Below are 13,456 nucleotides of genomic sequence, written 5' to 3' on the forward strand. Positions count from 1 at the left end.
AGCAGGTTTTTGTTCTTCTCTGATTGTTACTGAGCCGCACCTGGTATCAGGTAGATACAGACCAGGTGTGGCTCATTAACTATCTGGGAGGAACAAAAACCTGCAGGACATCAGCCCTCGAGGACTGGAATAGAGCACCTAGGTTTTAAATAGTAAGGGCACATTAAATGGTGCCCAGTTAATTTTTTTCATATAGTTGTATCTCTATTGTGCACCAGTAAAATGGCTTTAAACCAAATCTCTTACATTCATTCAATTGAAATTAAAACAAAAAAATCAACAAGAGTGGAGTTCTGAGGTTTTCACATGACAACAAAATTATTGTGTCTCATATGTCTGTTATGAATTTCCATCCTAATTTTGGCTCATTAAGCAATTTTTTTGGTTTATTTTCTGGGCTCTACACCTTAAAATCTTAACCACGATGAAAAGCATTGTTGTTTTTAAAGTTAATATCCTTTTTACTGAAGAAACCAATGGATTTGCTGTTAGTTTCTTAAAATGTATCCATCTTTTATCTTGTTTTTGGCAGTGTGTAATATTTCCTTGCAAAGAACTTTCCATACTAAGCATTTTAGAATATCCCTTGTAATGTAATCCTAGCCACAGCTGGCCTTGATTTATGACAATCCAAATCCCTACTACTGTATATTTCCAGCTATTCATTAATTCACCACTGTATGTGTTGGTCTATCTTTCCCTCCTTTTCCTACAACCAAGTCAGTATGCCGTTTGTGTCTTAGACTCCGGTGGCCCATGGGATATGGCGTCTCTGGGTGAAATAGCCTTCTGGAGTCTCGAGGGAGGTGACAGTCTCCCAGGCCCTGAGGGGATGGATGCACTCGGTACTCTTGCTGTCGCTGTTATTTATAAAAATGTGATGGGCACTATCAGAAAATAACTGCATGTTCTCACCTGGCACCTCACTTGCAGGTTGCTGTCATGACCAAAACTGTCATAGAGCCTGCTTAGGTCTGTCTAATACACACAATCACATGAAGGTCAGCGCTCGAGGGCTGAGGTGAGCGACTCGTTGTCGGTGGACTGTGGAACTAGCTAAGCCCCTTAGTTCTTACCAGTGCTGGTGTGACACACGTTGCCACAGGGCGGTGACCTTTGACCTCAGCCAGATGGAGACAGAGGATTTTGCTCCACTGTTTAATCAGCCAGGTTCAACCTTCAGCCTCCTGCATGTCAACCACTGACTTCCCCCACCTAGCTACTCACGGACTCTTCCAGGTTACTAGAGGGAGACCCGGGGCTCAGTAATGGATAATGTACTATCCTCTTCCTCTTTCTCCTCCTAGATGTGGCCGCCGCACTGCGGATGGGGGCCACCCCCCACGCTGCGGGGCTCTCCAGGGTGGAGCGCTCTCCCGTTACCAAGCATCGAGAGCTGCCCACCATCAGTATCAGCAAGTCAGGCTCCACCTCCAGCAAGTCAGAGACCACACACCTCACCCCCAAGTCTGACACCCACCTTAGTCCACACAAGTCAAGCCCAACGCACGAGGTACCAGCTACGGAAATGCACAGTGCATTGAGTTTTACTCATTACTTGTTAGTCCCTGGTAGCAGTAATTCATTATAAGTAATTCATTCATACTAGTCATGATATTACTTTTCCGTGACACCCCCAAAATTGGCAGTTGTATCCACTAATCTGATATTTAGAATGTGGGGATATTTACTATTGGGGGTAGGGGTAAATTGTTACAAAAGTAACAATTTAGTAACTCCTTACATATTACTGTAACCAACACGTATTTACATCCTACTTTTAGTATTATGCTTTAAGAGAATACACTTATTAGTCAATGTTATTAATTTATGGAAGGCCCTTGCCCCAATGGAAAAACAATACTGGTAGTTCTTGCCTAAAATAGTGCAGTATCTGTTACCTTTCACAATATAATAAACATTGTAGGTTGAATAAATCCTGTTCCTGTCATATTCCTTGATACTCATCAATGTTATGTCATTGTATGGGATTGCCTCCCTGCAGCTCTTCATCTCTCTTCGTTTCTACATAGATGGGCAGATTGCTCATCAAGATTACCAAGATGGCCATGCACGAGTACATTGATTATGTGGATTTGATGGATTAAAAAAGCCTCTCTAACCTCTCTGTCATCTCACACGACACTGCAGACTATAGCTGAATATGCCAGAGCTCACTCTGCTCATACAGCATGAGAGAAACAAGTTGGAGCTGTTGCCATAATGAATGAGAATATTTCAGAGTCTGTGTCTGGTCTTCTACTGAAGGCAGGTTGCTGGCCTTTCATCTAGTCAGCCAGCCTGTGTGCCTACAGTTCTAAAAAACTGATATTTAGTGAGATAATCCACTGGCTACTGTGGATTATGAAGGTTATAGTAGTTGTAAGTGATTATCCTTAAAAAGGTTTTCCCAGGGAGCTATAAATATACAGCCTTTCTTGTTGCATTGGGTGTAGCCACGATATTTGGAAATCCATCTACCCCAATCTTTTGTGTCAATGTGCTTCTGTACAGACAATTAGTATGTCAGTTATGTCACCACATCACAAGAATATTATATACATTATGTTTGCGAGCAGAGATTGGGAGTAACTAATTACTAGTACTGTAGATACTGTACTTGAATAGATTTGTTGAAGAACCCTTTCTAGTACTGTAAAATTCTTTGTGTACTTAAGCAATGTGTTATGTGTAATTAGATTTTTCTCCCAGCTTTTAAAAAATGAGTAAAAAAATGCAACAGTCATTTGTAGTCAAACAGTGATTTCCTTTACAATAATTTCCTATCAATCAAGGCTTTTACTTAATGGCCTGTTTTAAAACTAACTAGCAGACAGTAGCTTTCTCTAATGTCCCATTAGGTAATTTAATTACTATTGGGGGTAGGGGTAATGTACTAAAAAAATGTAAATGAGTTTCATTCAAAAGTAATTTAGTCCTAAATACTTTCTTGTAGGTCGGTCGATTGTTCTAGCTATTTCCCAAACAACCACTCTAACTTCTACTTGAGTAAAATTTCACTGAAATAACTGTTCCTTCTACTCACGTCTATCAGTACGTTTCACCATGTTCCATCCGAATCTACTGAGAATTTTGCTGTGTTGCAAGCATATTTGTCATCATAAATAGGAATCCTCTGCCTCAGGCTCCTAGTGGTTCACCATCTGTCTTTGGTGTCTTCAGGTGGACACGGCCAGTGAAGTGGAGGAGCTGGATATTGACGTCGCCCCGGCACCTTATACAGCCAGCAGAGGAGCAGCAAAGCTTCAGGTTTTCATTGCGAGATACAGGTAAATGTTGCGGTCTTTAGGCATACTAAGACAACAGTTTGTTAATATGTGATAATAATGACTGGTGACTTAACTTTCTGCAGCTATAACCCATATGATGGCCCCAATGACAACCCAGAAGTGGAGCTGCCACTCACTGCTGGAGAATACATCTATGTGTACGGAGACATGGATGATGATGGTTTCTATGAAGGTAAGCCTCAGCTCTGACTCGTCTCATTTGATTCCCTACCAGTTAATATTTTTGTCTCTGATAGTATTTTACTGTGGCTCCTTTCAGGTGAGCTGATGGATGGACGGAGAGGGCTGGTCCCCTCTAACTTTGTGGAGCGTGTTTCTGACGACGATGTCATGAGCACTCAACATCCAGAGACGGGGGACATGTCCCATAACTCCCTGCTGGACAGCAGCCTCCATAGTGCCAGCCACCAGCACCACCTTCAAATGGGCATCAGCACCTCAGAAAGGGCAGAGGCATCTGCAACTTCTGGCCCCGCCTCCGCCCCCTCAGAGTCAGCGCCGGCCTCCGCTGTCCCAGCCCCCCTCACCAACGGCCTGGACCTGGATTTGGAGGAGGTGGGAGTGGACACTGTGCCTTACCCACGTAAGCTCACCCTCATCAAGCAGCTGGCCAAGAGCATCATCATCGGCTGGGACCCTCCCCTGGTGCCGGCTGGCTGGGGCAACGTGTGGAGCTATAATGTGTATGTGGACCAGGAGCTGCGGCTCAACGTGCCCTTCGGTGCCCAGACCAAAGCGGTGCTGGAGCGGCTAGACATAAACCTCAAGGCCTACCGCGTGTCGGTGCAAAGCCTGACAGAGAAGGGCCCCTCAGATCAGATGCGCTGCAGCATGCTGGTGGGGCGGGACGTATGTGTGGCACCCACGCAGCTGCGTGTGGACAGGATCACCGCCACCTCCGCCAACCTGGCCTGGCTGTCCAGCAACAGTAACTATGTGCACATTGTGTCCTTGAATGAGGAAGAGTGTGAGCTGGTGAAGGCTGGCTGCTACTCGCTGTGCCTCAATAACCTCTTGCCCAGCCTGCAGTACACAGTTAAAGTGGAGGCGCGGCCACACCGCACGCCATGGGAGCTGCCTGTGGAGCGACGTGAACACAAAAGCGCTACCATCACCTTCACCACACTTATGGCAGGTCAGGAGTTTCTTTTATTTATCAGATGTTCTAGACTTGTTGTTCTACACTTACATGCAGCAAGGTGGCTCATGAGTAAATCTAAATGAGCAGCATTCCAAATGAAGTGACCTCATACAAATACTGCAGTTGGACTAACTAGTCGTATCAGACAACTCAAGTGCATATATTCCATCCCCAGACCAGACTGACTAAAGAAGAACATGATTAAAAGATTTGCAATATTGAGATGCTGGATTTAAGCAAACCTTTGAACAGATACACACGTGCAAAAATGCCCTGCACAAATACCATTCAACTTCTGATATACAGTTAGCAGTGCTGCCATCACACATTTATCTATGCCCCTGTACAGGCTACCAATTACCTTAAAAGAAGTGGAAGACACATAACTGTGCATGACAAAAATCAGCAGACACCCTAGTTAGACGATTACATTCTGTGGACATGGAATCATCTTCCCATACAAACTCCATTGCATGTAAACAATTAACCTACTTGAGTTTTTAGAACCTGCCTTTAAGGATACAAAAAGCACTATTTGGCCAATGTTCATTATGAGTAATAGGGTCACACACCTCTCCAGTCTAAATCAACACAAGATTCATATAACTACAGTACCATCCTCCATTGTGAATGCTGTGATCAGGCCCTCCTTAACTTGCTTTCTGTATGTCCTCTTCTGCACTCTTCATGCCATTGAGTCCTCTAAAAGGGTTTTCTTGGGTCTTTGAGAGCCCGTAGAGGTAAAACATTCTCTATGCAGGAAAAACCCTGTCCTACTCCTGGTGCACATGTAAAGCTGCCAAACTGTCTGTTTAAATAAAACATTGTTTCCTTGCTATCAGTGTTATACAAGGGCATACACTGTCCCTTCAGCTTGAGTGCTGCCCTGGGTGACTTGTGCAAGTTAATGGCGTATGACAGATTCTCCAAAATTTTGTAAAAATGTAAAAATAAAATAAGGCTTTAAAAGTTTTTGGAAAAGAATGGATGACCTGGAAACTACTTAAAATATAGAATATAAAATAAAATATAGCACCCAAATTCATCAAGCCCTAGCATCAATACTTCACATATGTATGAGGAAAACTTGTCCATTGACTTGACAAGATCACAAGTAAAAATGAGGTCTAGTAGAATCTTCCTTGCAGAATTGGGTTGCTCAATCCAGTAATAAATATGTTTGATTCTAAGCTAGGTCACTGTTTTTTTAATATGGGATCAAGTGAATCACTTGGGGAAAAAAGAAAAAAACATGCTTTTTATCTTTTGCATGCCACTGGCTGTGATATGATGTTAATCCCTGCAGGTCCCCCTGATGCTCCTCTGGATGTGCAGCTGGAGCACGGCCCCTCCCCAGGGATCGCCCTCATCAGCTGGCTGCCTGTTACTATAGATGCTGCTGGGACCTCCAACGGGGTCCGTGTCACTGGATACACCATATATGCTGACAAGAAAAAGGCAAGAATACAGCACTCTATGTTGGTCTTTGCAGTTCTTTACAACTAAGCAGGGCATTGCTATTGGTTTCATGTGTTCATGTGAATGGGGGGTGTTAAGTTTGTTGCTGTCATACTCTTATCCCAGGTGCTGGAGGTGTCGTCCCCCACGGCGGGCAGCGCCCTGCTGGGCCCATCTCAGATCCAGTCCCTGCAGGCAGCCCAGGAGCTCACTGTCCGCACCATGTCTGCCCACGGGGAATCCTGTGACTCCCTGCCAGTCAACGTGCCCTCCAAGCTGGCTGCCATCATGTCAGGCCCAGCCACCGCCGCCCCAGTTGTGCCAGCCCTCCCCTGCGCCCCCGCAGATCCCAACATCCTGCCCTCATCGCCCTCCTACTCTGCTGCCAAAGTCTCCATGCTGCCCCAAACTTTGCCATCAGATGCACATGCCATTGGCCTCTTAGTGGAGGTTTCTGCCAACTCTCCTCATGCCCTCCACTCAGAAGCCCTCCTCTCATCTGCCTCATATGTGGAGGCCTGGGCCGACCCCTCATCCGCTGCTGCCTTGGCAGTGTGTGAGGCCACGTTACCCGCAGCCTCCACAATCACTCAAGTGGTAATCCTCACCTATCAAGATACCACAGTTAATCTCATGTCATCTTTCTAGATTTACAGAGTTGATTGAATGGTGTGGGATTGAACGTCTCTCTTTCTTGTCTGCAGGTTAATGTGACCTCACCCACCGCCTCAGAACCAAAACCACCACCAGTGGCAGCACTGGCATCGGCCCTAGCATCGGCACTGGCATCGGCACCGGTATCACCACCGGCGGCAGCAGCAGTGTTGGAGCAGCGCAGAGACACCGACAGCCCTGGAACGATACGCCCCTTCCCATCTATCACAGAGTTCCTTGAGGACCCCAGTGCCAAGCTCAGCACCCCTGAGCGTATCCCCACCCCGCCCAAAGCCCCAATCTTAGACCTCGTTAGCCCTCAGGACATGCATCTCCTCCGACCCCCCAACCCTTCACCACTGGAGTCAGAAGTAGAGGACGAGAGAGAGAATACCCGCTTGGTGTCCATCGAGGAGTTCCTGAGACAAGAACAAGAGCCAGCGTATGGCATGAGGCAGCAGGTTAGTTCTGTTGTTTTTTTTTACCCGCCTCCCATTAGCCATAGTCCACAACAACAACAAAAAAATCTGCCAGAATCAGAGAGGCAAATGGAAAATTCCACCCTCAAATACTCTTACACTGTTTAATTTATATATATTATCAATTATGATAAGATTTGATATGATTATGATAATGTGCCTTAACTTGTTCCATTCAGCTGTGGGTTATACCTGTAGATGGAGAGAGCAATGGTGATAGCGAGAGTAAGAGCAAGAGAATAGTAGAAAAACTGAGTCTTGCCCCTTGCACAAAAAATGCAACATGTCTTGTGGCTGCACTGCATTCCGGTCTATTGAGGCTACTGTTGGTGAAGAAATTGGTATCTCCTCCTCTTCTACGATGGATTTCTGACCTAACCACTGTAGCTGCACTGGAAATATCTTGATTATGTTGTCAACATTTGGCTAGTTCTCTGTTGGAATGAGAAAAATGCACCACGAGACAACAAAATGGGCCCTGAAATGCTAGGTACATCATCAATAATTGTTCTTTAACATTGTTACAGTATTGCAGGGTGGATTTTTCCTTTATTTCACCAGATTGGAAACATGGCCCAGCATCACCTCATCTTTGCAAGATTCACTTCTATCTTAAAGCATACATGTCACAAGGAGAGGGGTCCAGGGGTCCACAGACTGACAAATTTCTCATCCAAGATACATATCTATCTCCTGGCCTATTTATATTTTTGCTTATTTTTGTGCCACAGTTTTTCAATAATCAATTATGATTGGAAATGTTCGTGCTATAGTCAAATGCCTACAGCCACATTACAGAGAGGAGCAGTTATGCTGCAGCATGTTTTTGTTACTCTACCAACTGAGTAGAAATGGCAGTTCAGCGGATACAACTAGCACGTCGACACAGGGACACAGTGGCTCTGGTGCAATAGGGTCATGGAGGCCTTGGTCTTGACACAAGCAAACCTGTATGGAACAAAGCACCAGCATTAGGAAAGAGGAACATAGTAGAGCAAATACTTTGCTAGGAGGAAGTGTCAAGGTATGCCAAGGCAGTTTCTCAAGCAAAACAGGGTTAATGGATTACAAAAAGACAAAAACCTAACCATAACCAAAGCAGACAACATTCACACCCTGAATATGGAAATTATTGAATGAGAATTTGTGGGCGAAGTGTAACCCGAAGCGTAGGTGTAGTGTTGTGTATGTGAATGTAGTAGCTGAACTTGATCAGTGCTAAGAACTGGTTTGAAACGGGGGTGATTCTGGGACACCAGAACTTATTGTTGGGCATTTTGAGGTCTCGCTGAGTCACTGGAACATCTATGTAATCTGTTTAATAAGACAAAATAAGACAAACCTTTACCATCTTAAAGGTGAAAATAACTTGTTAGTTTGTGAAGTCATGAACAGTGTATGCATTACTTCCTGGACTTAATCAAGCTTGGTTATGCTCAGTTATTAGAAATGATCTGTTGCATTGATCTGAGTGAGTGTCATAATGTCCACCGATTTGTATTAGTCTGTCAAATCAGTTTTGGAAGTGAAGAGCATTAAAATACACTCACCGAGCATTAGGAACACCTTACTAATACTGGGTAGGTATCAGCTTTCAGCTCAGTGTAAAACGGCTACCAAAGTCACATCCACCTCAAGGTTCAACGTGTTGCATTCTGAGATGATTTCTGCTCACCACAGTTGTAAAGAGGTTGTCTGAGTTACTGACGCCTTTCTGTCAGCTCTAACCAGTCTGGCCATTCTCCTCTGACCTCTCTCATCAAAAAGGCCAGGAGATCAGCAGTTTCAGAAATACTCAAAGCAGCCCGTCTGGCACCAACAACTATGCCACGGTCAAATTTTTTCCCCATTCTGATGCTTGATGTGAACGTTAACTAAAGCTGCTGACCTGTATCTGCATGATCATATGCATTGCACTGCTGCCACATGATTGTCTGAATGGATAATTGCATGAATAAGCAGGTGTACCGGTGTTCCTAATAAAGTGTTCGGTGAGTGTATACTTGACCTTCCTTTCATTTGTAAGCACCTGCTATTTTGATAGCAACCTGTGAAACCATCAGTTTATCCTGAAAGCACATTGGAGAGAATGAGTTCCTTTGTTTCCTATAGATTTAAGGCCACCTCAACATCTTATCCATCTGACAACTGCTGTTCCTGAAATATAAATTAATATAAATCCATAGTACAGCCTAATACTTAAGTTTGCTTAAGTTAAACCTTTGGATTTATTTCAGATTTGATGTCTGAAGCCTTGTAATCTGATGTAATCTGGAGTTGCCAAAGGCTTTCTATCCAGAGCAATAGAAAATGCCCAATAGTAGCCCTTTACCATCGAGCCCCACCACGTCAAATCAGTCCAGTTGCATTGTCCTGAATGAGGCAGGTTGCAGCATTGTTGAATCAGTTACAACACATGCAGACATGAGACAGGAGCACATTGTGGTTTGAGGATGCATAGTTCCTTCTCAGCATGTGCAGAGAGAACCACTGATGTGCTGCAGTCACTTCAAGTGTATCTTGAGTTTTGCTCAAATATTAAGAAAATCTAAATCCTACAAAATGAATACATTTGCATCATAATTCAGGTCAGTCAGCTATTAATAACACTTTTGGCAGAGTTAGTGCAGAAGTTAATTGATTCCTCCTTATAGTATTGATCACACAAGGCTTTGTGAGTCATTTAAGTATAAAAGTATCAAATATTTGGTGCACCTTCAAGTTTGGTTGTTACCTTGTGTGCCTTTGCACCAAAAATGGCATGTTGTTGTTCAACTTGATATTTTATTTACTTTACTCAATACTTAATGGAATAACTAATGGAAATGTATAATTTAGGAAGATTTCAATTCATGTTGACAAATTAAACACTACAGTTTAACAAGGCCATTCTATCTAAATATCGTGACTCATATCGGTGGATAGGTTGAGTGAGTATGTTGATGTGTCCTTTGCTGCAGAGTTACAACAGAGGGCTGGTGGAGCCTCCAAGTGACTACCATGCAGACAACAGCCGCTCAGACCTGTCTGACATCCTGGAGGAGGAGGAGGAGGACCTTTACTCAGACCACCTAGGAGAGGCACAGTCCAGGGGATACACAGTTGCAGCCAACAGGGTAAAATAATTAGTTGCACTGCATGATTCATGGGCACATGTACCATAATTTGCACATCTTTATCACTTTGTGACTTTTGCTTTTTGAAAGGAAATATTTACTCCTTGTTTGTCTTGCATAGTTAAGTTCTCATTTAGTGGCCTTGTTCTGTCATTTTCTTGAATACGCTATTTTGATTCTTTTTGTTTTTTCTTTCCTCTTCCTTTTGCTATGGCTGGTTTTTCCACTGCTTTGTCTTCACTTCCCTTATTTTCACTGAACAATATGATATCCCTTCCCACCTTCACCAATCCACTCTTGCTTGCCTTGACCCCCGGCCACTGCAGTCATGCAAGTTGGAGCCTCCAGACAGTGATGAGGAGGTTCTTGAGAGGATCCTTAAGTTGCCTCCTCAGGTCCGCCACAACAAGCAGCTGTTCAGCATTGCCGAATTGACAGAGGAGGAGGACAGTCAAGAAGAGCTTTTGCCCCGCCACAGACAGCCTCGGTCCAGGCCCAGCCACCCTCACCATAGAGACAGTCACCTCCGAGGCTCAGAACATCACCACCACAACCCCCAGCGCCACCCACATCACCCCAACCCCCACCCACACTCTCACCCTCATCATCATCACCACCACCACCTCAGCAGGGATTCCAGAGCCCCAACCAAAGAGCCTTCACCCAGGCATGGAGCCTTGCAGGTCAAGCCTAAGACCCAGCACAGGGTGCACTATGCAGACACAGTGGACACCATCAGTTATCCTGAAGAGGAAGACACAGGCTTATATGGGGGTCCCAACAGCAGGCGGGCACCAGCCCGCCGTCCTCCCCAAACAACCCCCCACAGCAGAGAGAGAGCTGTGGCGCTGATCGGAGGGCTAGGGGATCGCCTTAGGAGGGAGGCCATGCTCAGGAGTCAGAAGGCTGTCACCGCAGCGGCCAACCCCAGCCATGGCCTCACACCACCAGGACCATACCTAGTCAGCAAGACGGTGCGGACGCTGCGGTCACCTACCGGTCACGGGGTGGAGATCGATGTGGAGTATGGCACAGATGACAACGAGGAGCCCGCGGAGTACGGACCTGGGGAGGTGGTGGTGGAGCAGATGAGCTCTGAGTGGTGGCTGGAGGGGGCTCAAATGGACCACAGCAGACCCTCCCACCGCCGCGGGCCTAAGGCTGATCCGCAGGCCATCGTCGCTGCAGGCCAGCAGCAATGGGTGTGTTGTCCCAGCCCCCTCCTCCCCTTTAGAGCAGAGCGGCTGTAACCTTTTGTGTCCTTGTGGAGAAGCCTTTCCTAGGGATTAGTCAACTCGGCAGCTCAGTAGACACCAACTTATCAGGTTATACATCAGTGTCACAGCAGTAGGACGTCAGGGAGCACTTTGGAGGTGTCACATTTTTGTTTGGACGTGTTGCATTCTTACACATGCAAGTACTATTCATTATTTATTAACGGGGATGTCAGCTGAGCAGCCAAGGTGTGGGCAGAAGGTGGATGCAAAAGGTTTAAGCCAGTTCCTCATTCCCCTGTGGCTGTATTTAGATCACTTCTGATATCTCCTCTCCCACCATCTATATAGATTTCGTGTCAGCTGTCCTTGCTAGCTGAATCTGTTGTCCCTCTGTCTAACTGCACTACTTCCTGTTACATTTAAATTCCGCTGCACCTGGGAAACCACCTAGCCCCTCTCTTATACTTGTCAGTACTGCCTAGTCCTGCATTAGCTTTCAGTGGAAATGCTTTGATCTGATTCTGTGCTTTTTGTCTGCTAACACCACCATAATACAAAAAAGTAACATGATATTTATCTTGAAATAGTAGAATGATGGAAACCCTGGGGTTTGTTGTGTTTGATGAGGTTTCAAGCTCCAATGCACTGTATTACCACTGCATAAAATATCAATTCCAATGGATTATCATTACATGAAGCATATATTATGAAATATTGATGGAAAAATGAACAGCTGCATTTGCTATTCATTTTTCTCTGAACCCCAGGTGTCCTGTCCTCCCAGTAGCGGTTATGTTTCTGCATGAGATGCTTTTCTGATTGTCTTGTTTATGTATCTATGTGTTGAGCAGGAGGCCAGCCGAATCCCACCAGTGGAGGCAGGTACAGCACGGGGAGGCCAGGCAGAGCTCTCTTCTAAACCGGCGTGCTCGCAAGCCAGACAGATCAAAGGTCAGAGGCTCTTTCCTCTTTTGTCCTCCTATTTCTTCCATCTCTTGTTTCTCAGCCTCTCTTGCTGATAAGTGCACTGGAGGTGTATAAAGTAATGCTGGCACACCCGTGCCTGCTGTTGGCAAGCCTTCCCCTCTCACACAGGATGGTAGTCAGATTAGCACCTTGTGTAGGAAGGGGGCGGGGGGGTCAGGGAGGAGGTGCTGTAGCTGCGGTGGAGAAGTGGGAGAGAGCCTGCTAAGCTGAGAACCGGCTTAACCCAAAGTGGCTTGTCATGACAGGAGGAAGTGACAGCCATGAAAATAGTAACCTAGATTAGCCAGCAATGAAGCTCTCTGCTATGGAGGAATGAGTCCCTCTGTTTCTCTGTCTCCCTCTCTCCCTCCACAATCCTGGCTCTCTCTCTTCTCCTCCTCTCAGTCATTGATGATGAAATAGACTGCAGTTTGATAAAATAAAGCAGCCCTTATGGTATGCGTGTGGGTGCACAGTTGAGTACACACACAAGCACAAGTGTACACGTGCATGCAGATAGAGGAAGGGAGCAGGGAGAAGTTGTGTCCTATCTACTAGAAAATCAGTGAGGATGTGAAAGTGTGCAATTTCTCTGACCCTGACTCTTGCCACAGATGGGCTGATCCTCCCTAATGAGATAGGAGAACACGTCTCTTCAGTGCAGCTTAAGTCTCACTACAGCACACTGGCCTGTCTCCGATCCGATAGGCTAGAGTTGTCATACGAACCCATCTGGACACATTGGTGTCATCATGTCGTCCACGCTGCACACAGTGCTCCAGGCCAAATGTATAGGCTGTTTTGCATGATGCATGATGTCATGGCACATATTAAAAGCACCTTTGAAAATAGTTGTATATTCATGTTCTGTCTTGGCTGTGTCATCTGTAAACATGTCCTCAAGATTAGACTATTCTTTGGAGAGAGTGGGTCGAGCTCTGCCTCCTTTTGTCATCATTTCCCCTCTGTCTTGGTTGCTGCAGATCATGAACGAGTGCACGTTTCCCAAGCGGATCATACAGCTTAGGATCAGTGGTTTAGCTTGATTACCTCTTTTAAGGACATGCCTGGGCTATGCAAATACGGTTCATAGCAGCACTGGCATTGGGGGGAG

General features: G+C 45.5%; 1 protein-coding gene across 1 annotated transcript in view; it reads left to right on the top strand.

Moving 5' to 3' along the window:
* The window catches only part of LOC139657450 (peripheral-type benzodiazepine receptor-associated protein 1-like), a 65,513-nt gene that overhangs the window by 45,650 nt on the left and 6,407 nt on the right, over window positions 1–13,456 (top strand). Inside the window, exons 15-25 of the mRNA XM_071535292.1 lie at window positions 744–845; window positions 1,308–1,513; window positions 3,184–3,290; window positions 3,374–3,483; window positions 3,571–4,446; window positions 5,759–5,910; window positions 6,037–6,507; window positions 6,615–7,025; window positions 10,004–10,159; window positions 10,486–11,331; window positions 12,228–12,326. Of these exons, the coding sequence (XP_071391393.1) occupies window positions 744–845; window positions 1,308–1,513; window positions 3,184–3,290; window positions 3,374–3,483; window positions 3,571–4,446; window positions 5,759–5,910; window positions 6,037–6,507; window positions 6,615–7,025; window positions 10,004–10,159; window positions 10,486–11,331; window positions 12,228–12,326 (3,536 nt within the window). The remainder of the gene's footprint in view (window positions 1–743; window positions 846–1,307; window positions 1,514–3,183; window positions 3,291–3,373; window positions 3,484–3,570; window positions 4,447–5,758; window positions 5,911–6,036; window positions 6,508–6,614; window positions 7,026–10,003; window positions 10,160–10,485; window positions 11,332–12,227; window positions 12,327–13,456) is intronic.

This window comes from Centroberyx affinis, unplaced genomic scaffold, assembly GCF_046629955.1.
Source record: "Centroberyx affinis isolate AG114_WGS23_722 - 3 ecotype Tasmania unplaced genomic scaffold, CSIRO-AGI_Caff_v1 ptg002686l_1, whole genome shotgun sequence".
NCBI classification, from domain to species: domain Eukaryota; kingdom Metazoa; phylum Chordata; class Actinopteri; order Beryciformes; family Berycidae; genus Centroberyx; species Centroberyx affinis.